At 38.7% G+C, this 12,509-nt stretch overlaps 2 protein-coding genes across 3 annotated transcripts; one reads left to right on the top strand and one right to left on the bottom strand.

Annotated features, from left to right (window-relative positions):
• Positions 1-4,391: 4,391 nt before the first annotated feature.
• LOC102713843 (grpE protein homolog 2, mitochondrial-like) lies at positions 4,392-7,937 on the top strand. 2 transcript variants are annotated; one of them, XM_040527074.1, is made up of 6 exons: positions 4,393-4,625; positions 5,294-5,495; positions 5,568-5,758; positions 6,111-6,278; positions 6,514-6,642; positions 7,598-7,937. In XM_040527074.1, exons 1-6 carry the CDS (start codon positions 4,479-4,481, stop codon positions 7,706-7,708), a joined length of 948 nt encoding a protein of 315 aa, XP_040383008.1. In that variant the 5' UTR covers positions 4,393-4,478; the 3' UTR covers positions 7,709-7,937. The 2 variants fall into 2 exon arrangements, with proteins under 2 accessions (XP_040383007.1, XP_040383008.1); XM_040527073.1 differs by having other exon boundaries at positions 4,392-4,625; positions 5,294-5,758.
• Positions 7,938-8,723: 786 nt separating this feature from the next.
• On the bottom strand, positions 8,724-12,304 carry LOC102713203. The gene is made up of 3 exons (XM_015840083.2): positions 11,908-12,304; positions 9,237-9,380; positions 8,724-9,075 (listed from the first exon to the last, which is right to left on the bottom strand). Exons 1-3 carry the CDS (start codon positions 12,211-12,213, stop codon positions 8,908-8,910), a joined length of 618 nt encoding a protein of 205 aa, XP_015695569.2. The 5' UTR covers positions 12,214-12,304; the 3' UTR covers positions 8,724-8,907.
• Between the last annotated feature and the right edge of the window lie 205 nt (positions 12,305-12,509).

Below are 12,509 nucleotides of genomic sequence, written 5' to 3'. Positions count from 1 at the left end.
GCTATAAATTTATCAATGATCAAGAACTAGGGTCCCCAGGGTCCTCATGCAACCATGCTCGATGAGAGATGGCCTGGATTGATAGGGGACTCCCGAATGTTTTTTGGTAGGATAGGATGTCTGGGTTGTCGGGTTAGCTCAACGCCCTACCCTGCTCAACAAGCAAAGAGATCATTGGGACGACTCCTTGCATAACGTCTGTCAACACATGTCCATATAAATATGGGGGGTATTTTCCTTGTGTTAGACTAACACTACTATACTACTTGTCTTTGTCAGGATATTAAAGGAGCGTGCATGTCCATCGCCGAAAAGGGGTCTCTATATGCACACTTCGACCACATCCGACCTGTCTATCCCATTTGACATTATTACGTGTTAGCATCAAGTGACACCCACGTTATCTAGTGCATACAAGGATATGGAGCCGTTTTGGCCTTAAGTTTGTTGTTAACTGGATATAGCCCAAAGCAGGTGAGAGAATGTTTGTATTCATGTATGTACTCGGCACTAGTCATCTATAGGAGTGATGCGTCCTTGTTAAATAGCTCCACACAAAGCTGCAAGAAGCATTTATTGTGTTGATGTAGCTATCCCTTCAATAGACACTTGTATTGCAGTGTACAATATCCAAGTGTACAGTTAGAATAGGGGACTTGCCTCGGAAGGGAGATGTTTCATTCGATCATTTCTCATATCAATACTACAGGAGTAAGGTATTACGTCTCTGTGTGGCTTGAATATATGTACTTTTGGTCTTAGTTATTGCTCATCTTTATCAGGATGCAGCCGATGTTTCAGTTGAACTCAATGGAGAGTCTCTCACAATCCCCTCCTAGAGTGGTTATCCTCTGACAATTTTTATCCCAAAACTGTAACTTTAAAAAGACAATAGTGAAACTCTACATCTGTATTTTTTAATAACTTCAACACTAAAAATCATTAGTTTTGTGATATAAAACCTGAAATCTGTAATTTTCTTTTGAGAAAATTGGTGTGGCATATTTAGTTTAGTGATACACAACCTTAAATTTGTAGATTTACAATTTGGTCACATTACTTTAGTGAAATTTACTTTTCTTTAACCTAGAAACCCTCTCGACTCTGCAGTATTCCACGTGGGATTTAAAAAAGGGGGGGGGGGGGGGGGGGGGGACAAACACAACAGAGTTATAGGCTGTAAGATATAAGATGGAAAAAAAAACCCTGCAGTGAACTATTGCACTTTCTTGCTCCATTATACCTTACACAGTTACACATGTATAAGACATGATTAAGATGCAATTGTCTTATCATGACTGAAAAATACTATCACAAATGGAATCTGCAGTATACGTAATAAAATAATGTTGTCGCTAAAAGAAGTATTATGGGGAATATACCTTTTTTTTAAAAAAAATCTGTGCTGGAAAAACACATTATTTATATTTGATTGTCAACAGAAGTTATTATTAAGATTATTCGCCAGTGGCCTACATACCGAGCCTAGAAAATACGATGAGTATCAATATCATAAAACATACACCACTTTAACCCATCACACACTGGCCACTTCACTCCATTCTAATCCATTTTTGAGCTTATTATTTGTAGGGTGGCGGTGTTTGTTTTAGCCATATTATTTCACGGTTTTTACGTGCATACTTCCCGAACTATTAAATGGTGTATTTTTTAATAAAAAAATTATATAGAAGTTCATCATCTTATATTTGTAGAGTGTATTTTCAATTATATATTAGTTAATTATGTCATCTATACTATTAAATGACTATCAAAAATTAGATAATATTTTTTCTTTCATTTCTTATAAGGAAAAAAACATAGCAAAGTGTCTTCGTTTGTATCCTAAATAAAGACAACAACACAAGTCCAAGCTGGGTTCTTTTGATGGATTCTTATCATATTTTTCTTGGCTTTTGCATGCATGCTTCCCAAACCGTTAGACGTTTTGTTCTTTTTTTGGCAAAAGGTTTATAGAAGTATTGTAAAAATCCACTATTTAGTAGTTCGAGAATTATGCACATGAAAAACTGAGAATAATTAGGAGAAAAGAAAGCACCAGCCTAAGTACATTTTATTTCAAGTCCTTAAAAGAGGTAAAAAACGTACCAGATTCACATGTCATATGAAATAGACCGAGTTCGTTCCCTCCACGCACCCCGAACCGTTAAACGGTGTGGTTTTTGCAAAAAAAATCGCTATAGAAAAGTTGCTTTAATAATTAATTAATCATGTACTAATCTATTATATTACAGTGTTTTTCACGCCGGTTAATAACAATACTGCCATAACGTGGAACCAATTTGATCACTTTGGTAACAATTAGCATGCAATTGCTTTCGCCATTTTTTAAAACCAAACTAGGATACCTGATTTTTTTAAAAAATAATACCATTTAAATAAAAAATCACACAAATAAGGGTTGTATATCAAAAATTGCAAAAATAAGGCACTATCAAAAATTGGGGTCAGGTCAACAAGAGACCTATTGACATATGTTTGTTCAACATGGGGTTGTTGACACAACACGGATCAACAAGTACCTTCACTTTCTATAGGTTGGATTTAAGGGAGCCTGTTAAACTAGAAGAGTTTGATAGGCCCATAAATCTGGCTAGGAGAGAACCGGTCAAACTGGGGGAGTTCGACAGTGCTCGTATAGGTGCAGCGAGTTCAATAGGGCCTATCATTCGTCCTTTGATTGATAGGGCCCTGTCAATCATGTAATGTCCGATAGGGCCATATTTTCACAATTTTTTCTCACCAACGTATATTTTTATATTTTTATTTAAATAGTATTATTTTTTAAAAATAACCGGATACCTCAATATTTAAATTGCGTGTTCCATTATTCCTTAAACATTTGTAAGACATGATTAGGGTGTGATGCTCATTAATATTCAAAAGAAGGTTATCGTCAACTTTTTTACTCTAAGGCATCTATAGGGAGGGGGGATTGCAAAAACACACCACTCGTTAACCCACCTTATATCTAACATATTAGGTTGGGTAAAAAAAACACATTAGGCACTCCACTATATTTTATTTTCATTCCACCTTAAATGTTTATAAGCATCAAGTGTCTATGTTTATGCCTTAAATAAATGACTCTTAAATAAATGACTCGACCATACAAGACCGAGCGTAAATAATCGTTTATATGCATAGTGAAATACATGCTATTAGAAATCCTCGAAAGAGAAAAAAATTTATAATTATTGACCATGGGATCTGATATAGGAAAATTTAATCAAATAGCATTAATTGACGTATACTTGCTTGTTTCCTTATTCCTTAGACACGTGCAACGTACTCCTCCCTTCATGCCCAAATGTATAACGCTGATTGGTTCAAAATAAAAAAAAAGAATGGAGTATATGTGATGATGATCATATCATGATTGACAAATACAGTTTGAGCTTATGAAAAATGACATATCTAAATTTGTTACAACAAAAATTGTTGATATCATTATTTATGAGAGCAATTAGAGGACATCCCATCGTTCAGTCCACAGGCAGTTAAGTGAGTCCCAGAGCAATTAACTCATAAACAATTACTTATCACTTATGCACCTAAGGCCGTAGGATGATTCTGTTAATAGTAATGTAGGACGAGCGGATTGCCATTTTATAGGGGCGTTTTCAATTTTCATGTAAAAGCCAAACAACATAATTACAAACAAAACAATTTATATATGAAACTTTTATATATGTATTCTTGGCGATAAAAAAATAAAGAAGAGTTACTATATCTTACTGACATTAAAAAAGAAAATCAAAGGCTGTGTTTAGTTCCAAAAATTTTTAGGAGAGAGATCACATCAACGCGTAAGGTCACACATTTGAAGTATTAAGCGTAGTCTAATTACAAAACAAATTTCAGATTCTCCTGAAAACCACAATACCAATCTTTTAAGTTTAATTAATCCATCATTACCACATAGCTACTGTAGAACTTTATAGCTAATTAAGTACTAATTAGGCTCAAAAGATTTGTCTCACGATTTCTCCTTATCTATGTAACTAGTTTTAATGTTAATATATATTTAATACTTTAGATGTCCAAAAATTCGATATGGTGTTTTTCGAAACTAAACCGGCCTAAAATAACCCATTTGAATTTGTACTAACACTAGAGGTATAGAACCGCAGCTTTGCTTCTTGCACGACAAGCATACATCAAACGAAACGACACAAGTAACCCTGCCCTTCACGCCACAGGACACCATCGCCACCAAGGGTATAACCGTCTTTTCGCAAAAATTCTCCGCTCCCCCTTTTTTTTTCTCCTTTTTTTTGTATTTTTACCCAAAACCCTTCCAGACCCTTCGCCACCGAGTCCGAGAAATCTCCGCTCCCATTTTTTTTTTTTTCCTTTTGCTTTCTTTCTCTCTTCTTCGCCTCCTCCTCGCGGCGGCGCTCCAACCGAATAAGGAGGTGAGAGAGAGAAAGAGAGAGAGAGAGGGGGGGAGAGAGATGGCAGCGCCGCGTCTCCTTGCGCGCTTTTCGAGGCAGGGCGTGGCCGCGGCGGCGGCGGCGGCGAGGCGGCACCACGATGCGGCGGCGCTGCTCGGCGCGTCGGCGGGGCGGCAGTTCGTCGTCGCGTCGTGCTCTTCGACCAAGGTGGGAGGGTTTCGTTTCTCCCCCTCCCCTCCCCTGCGCGAGTGCGGGCGCTGAGCGGTTTGCGGGTAGCGGGTTTGGATGCGTGCGCCGTCGCGGGTGGGGTTTGGGGGTTTACTGTGTGCGGGGGTGGTAGTCTCTGGCGGGGGATTAGGGTTTTAGAGAGTCGCGTCGGGTGATCCTGTGTGCGGATATCTTGGGAACTATTGGGTGTTTTGATTAATTTAAACTCAGATTTGCTGTTCGTAGGTTTTATTAGGATTGAAGTTGGGTATTATATACGAGTTCTTTCTGCTATCTTGTCTTAGTGCTGTATATGTAGTATTAGTAGATTAAGATCGATGCAGGATTCATGCTAAACATGCGGGGATACTGCAGTTTTTTTTTAAATGGGGGATATTTAACAGCATAAACCTGGAGAGGTACCAATGAAAGATCAAAATTTCTTAGTAAAATTTCTGGTAGCCTTTTGGTATATAAGCTCTAAAAGATTAACTGGCCAATGTTAATGCATCGGCTCATTAGGTATTTCAGACAATAAAAGCTAACGCCATCCATTGTATTTCTAGCATTGTTCAGGTTTGAGTCGTGCTACCTCGGGTACTGTTTTATTGGTTCTTGTTTTTCCTCTTCCGTACTATTTGAGTAAATTTACCTTTTTCTTCAAGCAGGTCTTGCCTCTGTTGAATCAGCCGAGGCTATACTCAACTTCAATCTTCCAAAGGTTTGGGTTTTCATCTTCTGCTCCCCAGCAAGATGATAAGGAGGGAAATAAACCCACAGAAGATGGAGTTAATAAAAGCACTCAATCAGAAACTGAAGCTTCAAATGAAACTAATAATTCATCTGGAACCAAGAATGCATCTCAAGCAGGTTCTCAGGACTCCACGCCCCAATCTAACAGGAGAAGGAGAAGTACTAAACGAACTGCATTTTCTGATTCAGATACAGAAGACCTTGACCTGTCAAAGGAGGACCTGACAAAGCTAGTTCTGGAGAAAGAGGAGCTATTGAAATCTAAAGATGAAGAAATTAAAGACATGAAGGATAAAGTTTTGCGCAGCTATGCAGAGATGGAGAATGTCATCGCGAGAACAAAGCGTGAATCGGACAATGCAAAGAAGTATGCAGTACAGGTCTGTATTCTATATCCATTGTGATGATTTGTTAGGCCGTGTTCGTTTCGGTGTGGGTAAGTTAACTTAGCCCGGCACAGAAAACGTAGTAATACATTAGTACATAATTAATTAATTGTTAATTATTAAAAAAAATATAAAATATATTAATATGATTTTTTAAAACAACATTCCTATAGAAAATTTTTGCAAAATATACACCGTTTAGCAATTCGGGAAGGGTGCGCGCAGAAAACGAGGGGGATAAGTTAACTTAAGAGGGGGGACGGACGCGGCCTTAGTGCCTTATTTTACATGGTTTATATTTCCTTGCATTTACCATGGGAATGAGCTCACTTATTCACACATGTAGGGCTTCTCCAAGAGCTTATTAGATGTTGCGGACAATTTATCTAGGGCATCATCTGTTGTCAAGGAGAGCTTCTCAAAGATAGATACATCTAATGATTCTGCCGAAGCAGTGAAGCTACTGAAGACCCTACTAGAGGGTGTTGAGATGACTGAAAAGCAACTTGGGGAGGTATTTCAACAACTTCCTAGTTCCCATGAATTGATCATAACACTGTGAATTGGAATTATGGTTCCCATCTCAATGATAAATATGTTGCCAGTGGTTTAAGCATTACTATATCTTTTCTCTGTAACATGCATTCAAACTTACTTTCTCTTAAGCATCTTTATTTTGAAGCTGTTGTTTGCATGTTTGCACAATTTACATACTTGTGTGGCAAAAGAGTAACTTTTAATGCGCTCAGGTCTTCAGGAAATTTGGAGTGGAGAAGTTTGATCCACTTAATGAGAAATTTGATCCAAATAAACATGCTGCACTTTTCCAAATTCCTGATCCTTCGAAACCATCAGGAACTGTTGCGGCTGTTGTAAAGGTATGCTCTTCTGATCATTTTGGTATTTGATTCTTGTCCCCTTTTCTTCTGATACAGACACTTGAGCCCAGTACTTAACCTCACTCTGTTTGTTGGTTTGTGGTTGCTTATAAGTATCATATTCAAACATAGTTATGTCATAGTTATTATCACTTGATAGAAGTTTGTTTAGGACACAGAATGTACAGAGGTAGTAATAAGTAGCTCCATATGCATATCATTAGTGTAAGCTGCAGCTTAAGAATAACTTCGAACTCCCATATATTTTAATAGTTTATACTGAGCAAGGTTACATCCTATATTACACCTCCAGAATAACATGGAGTAGATGGTCTGTCCTTAAAATTGCATGAATAGGTTAGTTATCTGTAATAAGTAACTCAAGGTAGCTGAGGTTTCTATAGCTAGTGGCTTTCTGTAATTCTATTGTTTAAACATCGCTCACATATGTAGCTCCTCTATTCATTTTTTGTGCGATGCTTTGTCTCCTGATATGTTTCGTTCTGCTAAAAGATGGCACATGTTGGTATCTAGAATATGCACATTCTGTTAGGAATTGCCTAAACCCTATATTGACTAGGATTGCATATGAACAGGGTTCACAGAGACAAGTATTAGTCAATGCATAATTACTCCTTTAGGACAAGTTTGGTTGCCAAGGAACAATTGCATGTTTCAATTATACATTTTGATCTTGCCCTGATGACCCCACAACATCAGTTGACACTTTGATCTGTTTAAAGATGAACATTACTATACCCTCAAAAGAAAAAAAAGATGAACATTACCAAGGCAATCAAATCCCCTGACAATCCTAACCAGAATGATCCAATGTGATCCCCTGCACAGCCTACCCTGCAATCATTATCATACCTTTTGATGTCTATTTGGGCACCAAAATCTTCAGTCCTCCAATGCTGCTACCTTGATATAGCTGATAACATTCTTTTTTCAGGTGGGCTACATGCTACATGACCGTGTTCTTCGTCCAGCTGAGGTAGGTGTCACTGAAGGTGGTCCAACTGAAGAGGAGCCAGAGGATAAATCTGGCAAGTCCCTAAGTTAGATATCACCTGTCCTTCAGAGATTTTTCTAGGCAACCATTCACGTCACAGTGCTTTGGACTGGCACGAAAACATTACAGTTCTTTGAACCTTGGGAGGGCATGGAAGACACAGTTTTGCACTAATGTATCAACAATTTTCCTGTTTTAGTTGGATAAGCCGATCCATAGGTTACCTTTGTTTCAAGGATATCTGTAATACAAAATGCCGTTTTGCTGTGATGAGTGTTTTTCTGCCCTTTCTGTTTGATATATTAGTCCGTCCATTTTTATTTATCGGGTCATCACTGTAATAATAAAGAAAACCTAACACAATAGACCATGTGTATGCGGCCAGCCTGAAAAAAAATTCATGTTTGGGCAAAATTGCAATCAAACTCGTCTCTCCTTGCACACATAAACAATTGCATGTTCATATTGTCTTTATGTTTATGCATCAAATAGAAGGGGGAGCACTTGCGAATTATATTAATTCTACATACTGGGAAAGTTATGTCAATATCCAGTGAAATTTGTTGTCTGGATTGTTGCAGGACGCTTAGAGCAAGTTCAATATAGTATAGCTAACTATTAGCTTCAATTCATCTATAGTCAATCTAATAGCCAATGCATATAATAGTTAGCTACAAAACATTAATACATGGCCTCATATGTCATACCCACTTTGTTTACTTTGTTTTGGAGCCCGTGTACAGCTCGTGTGTAGCTGGCTATAAATTAGTAGCATATCTTTTTTCTCTCTCCCTTTTTATCTTTTTAAAATATATTTATAGCTAACTTCCTGCCATTGTACCTGCTCTTACCACCTGCTCTAACCAGACCAATGTATAAGCCATTGTACGATTCTTTCGCAACTCGAATTAGATAACTTTCGCCAGGCTGATTGCTAAGTTGTGTTTTTATTTTCAAGCGATTCCATGTTATTTAGAGTTAAATCTTTGTACAGATTTATACGTTGATTTGCTTCACTGTAGAAGTCTGGTCCAAATCTTTTTCAAGATAAACATTAAACTGCTTTTCAGATGCTCAACAGACCGAGAAAATTTTAAATTAATAATGTTTTAATTCATACATTTTACTATAGCTGGTCCTGTAAGCTATCGTGTTGAATCGTCTCTAAAAATATGACATGTCAAGAAAGTTACAACAATAGGCCCAAATCAAACAGTAAAGAATCCAAAGGAATAAATGAAGCAGCCGGGTTACATTCTCATCTCAAGGTCAGGAGCTACAGATTTCCTCTTCACCCTATTTTCTCTGTGTGTGTTCTTTTCAGCATCTTGTTCCTCAGTATCATCATTGTCACCGTCAGGGTCCTTTAAACCCAAGTTTAAATTTAGGTCAGTTCCACCGCCATTTTTGCCAGAATCCTGAAATGGGACATGTAGGAAAGATCAATGACAACGAACGTTTGAAAATGTGTTTGCACAACGGTTGACAAGAAAACAGTTGTTAAGCAGAACCAAAAGTCAATAGGAAAAGAAAACACATCTCACTGTAGTGACAATATGAATGCTAAGCAACATCTTACCTGAGATTCATCCATTGGTGTATCATTAATATTAGTTTTTCCATTAGATGGCTCAGTTTCAGTGGATGATGGTTCTCCATCATTTCCCTTATTTTCATCATCAGATTTTCCAGATTCTTGCCTTTCCTCTTCAACTACAGAAACCTGCCGACCAGAATCATCAAATATACATTAGAAAGTATTGGAGCAGATAGTGACACACTATTTCTAGAAAAAGGTAAAATTGTTCTCAACATCAATGAACTTAATCAGGAAATTTCTGCACATGCACACAAGTGAGCTTATAGAGTCCTAGAGTTTTCAATGATGAGCACTATAATATAGTGAAATTAGTAATATTGGCAGCATTTCAATACCACAACGTTTTTAAGCATACTATACAATGAAAAAAATGTAAAGCAAGAGGCATTGCAACTTGTAAGCAGTAAACCTGCAACGAGACGAATGAACACATCAACATATCCAAGACTGAACCTGACATAACATCTGTTCAAGAACTATGACATATAAGGCCTTCAATTATTGATACTAAGTGAACTAAACTATACGACAATAAGAACACGGTACCCAGACAATTTCTATGGATAAACTACCATTCTGAGTTACAAAAAGTTACATTCAGTTTAAGCAAAAAAAAAGAAAAAAGAAAACTGTTCCCACTGATTTTCACTCAGCGGTAGCCCACTAATCATAGTAGTTTTGCTATATTTGTGTCGATGCAATTATAACTTAATTGCAGTAGTCCATAGATTGCCTTAATACTTGTGCTGATTTACCATGTCTGTGTGCTACAATGCTTTTGATTGCCGACTCTGCAACCTTTTCATTGAGAGTTGCATGCCTCTGCCTGCTGGCAGCTGTCCCATAGTCCACAGGATGACTATCTAATCTAACCATGGAGAGTCTAGACCATCATGAGAGAGGAGCGTGCATGATCAGGACCTATTCACCAGCTATGCTATGATACCTATGATACTCCACTAGTTTTCCAGTTAAACTATGATCTATGACAATCCACCAGTTTTTGCACTCAAATGGAAAAATATTTAATACGGTCATTATTAAGCAGTAGTAAAACTTAAAGACAAGATTGTGGAAATAATTGTTCACCAGAGTTGTTCTAGACTAATGCTCCTTCTGTCCCAACATATAGGCATATAGCAACTTTTAGCATTCAAAATTTACCCCAAAATATAATAACTTCTTCATCTACATTCTCTTATCAACCAATTACAACCTTACACATTTTAATTTCTCCACCTACATTTTCTTCTTGACCAATCACAACTTTCTCCCATTTAATTACACTTATTTTGTTAATACCTGTGTCCAACTCCAAAACTTTATATTTTAGGACAAAGGAACTATTATTTTTTCTTTCTAATTTTACATTGTATACACGCTGATTTTACACTGTAATTTACATAACAAATGATTATAAATGATAGAATAGTTTTAAAAAATCCAAAAATTATAGTACCTATGAAATTTAAAATACTACTCCCTCCATTTATTTTTGTTTGATGCTCTAGTTCAAACCAGAATAGTTTTTTTTGTTTGGCGTTTGCAGTTAAGCCCACCTCATACGCGAATTTCCATCCTTGCCCCTGATGCCTCCTTTGTCCTCCTCCCTCTCCGATGCACCGGACCCCGACGACCGCAGCTTTCACCGAACGACAGGACGAACAAAACAACACGCAAGGGATAGGAAGGAAGGGCAAAAGCAACAAGTGACAGCTTCCTTAATTTTGTAGATCCGGTCGGAAACGTCAAACAAAAATAAATGAAGGGAGTACTAAGTGCTTATGGATTCTACAGTAAATAAAATATTTAAAATTCACAATGCAAGATTTGGATCTTTGGTTCATGAGCAGATGTTAGTAGTTTTGTAGTTTTCTTGCTACTTAGATGCTTGCTGTTGCGCTTATTTGCTGCTGCAATTAAGTTTCACGTTCTTTGAGGCGTTGCACACTCTTCATTGTCTCATCAGACTGTAGTAAACAAATGAAAATTGATAAACATGAAGAATTATTCCAGCAATAGTATAAATAGTCCCAAGTATAGTTGCGTCCTTGATAATGCAGCACAGATCTGGTCAAATTGAGCAGGAACACTAGCTAGCATGTTTGATACTCCCTTAATTCTATATTATAAGATGTTTTGGTCCTACCTAGATTCATCGAAAGATTAATGATTATGTTTTATATGTCCAGATTCACCAGCATCCATATGAATCTACGCATTTGGTGAGGGCCAGAATATCTTATTATAACGTGGAACAAAGGTTATACTTGATAGCAGTATAGCACCCCTATTTAAAAATTCCTGTGCTTATTTAATCCTACAAGTACCAACTATAGTTTATAACCAGGATTGCACCAAAAATCTACTGCGTGCACAGTTACCAGAATCCTAACAAACTATTCTTCGGGGCCAAGATGTTCATAATCGTTTCAGACATACGAACTCTAATTAATTTCACACGGTAGCTAATTTCCTCAGCTCAGAAGATCAACCAATATTTGAAGATCCAGAATTATCCCATCTCTAAGCGGCCAGGAGCTACCGAAAGCTAGTAAAGATCCAAACGGGACACCAAATCGAGCCCTTCATGATGGTCCAAGGAATATACCAGCAGCCAAGCCTAAGATTCAAACAAAGAAATCCTCACCGGCACATACCGCCGCCGTTTCGTGGCCTTCTCCTCCTCCGCTGCCGCCGCCGCTGCCGCCGCCTGCTCCCCGTCTCCTCCACCCCCGTTGGCGCCGTTCATCGGGGTCCACTTGAAGAGCACGAGGTTGTTCCCGCGGGATCCGGCGCCGGAGCCCGCCCCCGCGGTGGAAGAGGCCGCTGCGGCGGCGGCGGAGGCGGCGACGGGCACCCACTCCTTGCGCCACTTCCTGACGGGCCCCGTGAACGTCGTGGCGGGGCCGTAGCGGGCCGAGGTGCGCCCGAGGCGCGCGCCGACGCCCTCCATGGCGGGCGGAGTTTACCGGCTTTGACGGCGGCGGCGGCCGGCGGCGAGGCGGGTAAAGGAAAAAGAGATCTGAAGCGGAAAGGTGGGGGCGTGGTTTGTTTGGACGCTTATTATGCTAACGCGTCGCTGACGAGTGGGCCCGGCTTGCAGGCTCCGGGTAATTAAAAAATCCGTCTACTTCGTCCAGGACGGGGGCGATTTCACCCGTTGGATTGCTCGTCGACGGTGGCGATTTCTCCGAGTGGCAGCTGCCACGGTAGTAAAAAAATAAAAGAAGCTACATATATATATATATA

This window comes from Oryza brachyantha, chromosome 8, assembly GCF_000231095.2.
Source record: "Oryza brachyantha chromosome 8, ObraRS2, whole genome shotgun sequence".
Lineage (NCBI taxonomy): Eukaryota > Viridiplantae > Streptophyta > Magnoliopsida > Poales > Poaceae > Oryza > Oryza brachyantha.
Note: the sequence above shows the minus strand (reverse complement) of the source record. Positions and strands in the feature narration are given on the sequence as shown.

Excerpts from the sequence above, each read along its gene's own strand:
- LOC102713203 (XM_015840083.2), bottom strand. The coding sequence starts at position 12,213 with ATGGAGGGCGTCGGCGCGCGCCTCGGGCGCACCTCGGCCCGCTACGGC. Across the intron at positions 9,381-11,907 it reads AACGGCGGCGGTATGTGCCG|GTTTCTGTAGTTGAAGAGGA; the intron begins GTGAGGATTTCT and ends TCTGGTCGGCAG. Across the intron at positions 9,076-9,236 it reads CACCAATGGATGAATCTCAG|GATTCTGGCAAAAATGGCGG; the intron begins GTAAGATGTTGC and ends GTCCCATTTCAG.
- LOC102713843 (XM_040527073.1), top strand. The coding sequence starts at position 4,479 with ATGGCAGCGCCGCGTCTCCTTGCGCGCTTTTCGAGGCAGGGCGTGGCC. Across the intron at positions 6,279-6,513 it reads CTGAAAAGCAACTTGGGGAG|GTCTTCAGGAAATTTGGAGT; the intron begins GTATTTCAACAA and ends TAATGCGCTCAG. Across the intron at positions 6,643-7,597 it reads CTGTTGCGGCTGTTGTAAAG|GTGGGCTACATGCTACATGA; the intron begins GTATGCTCTTCT and ends TTCTTTTTTCAG.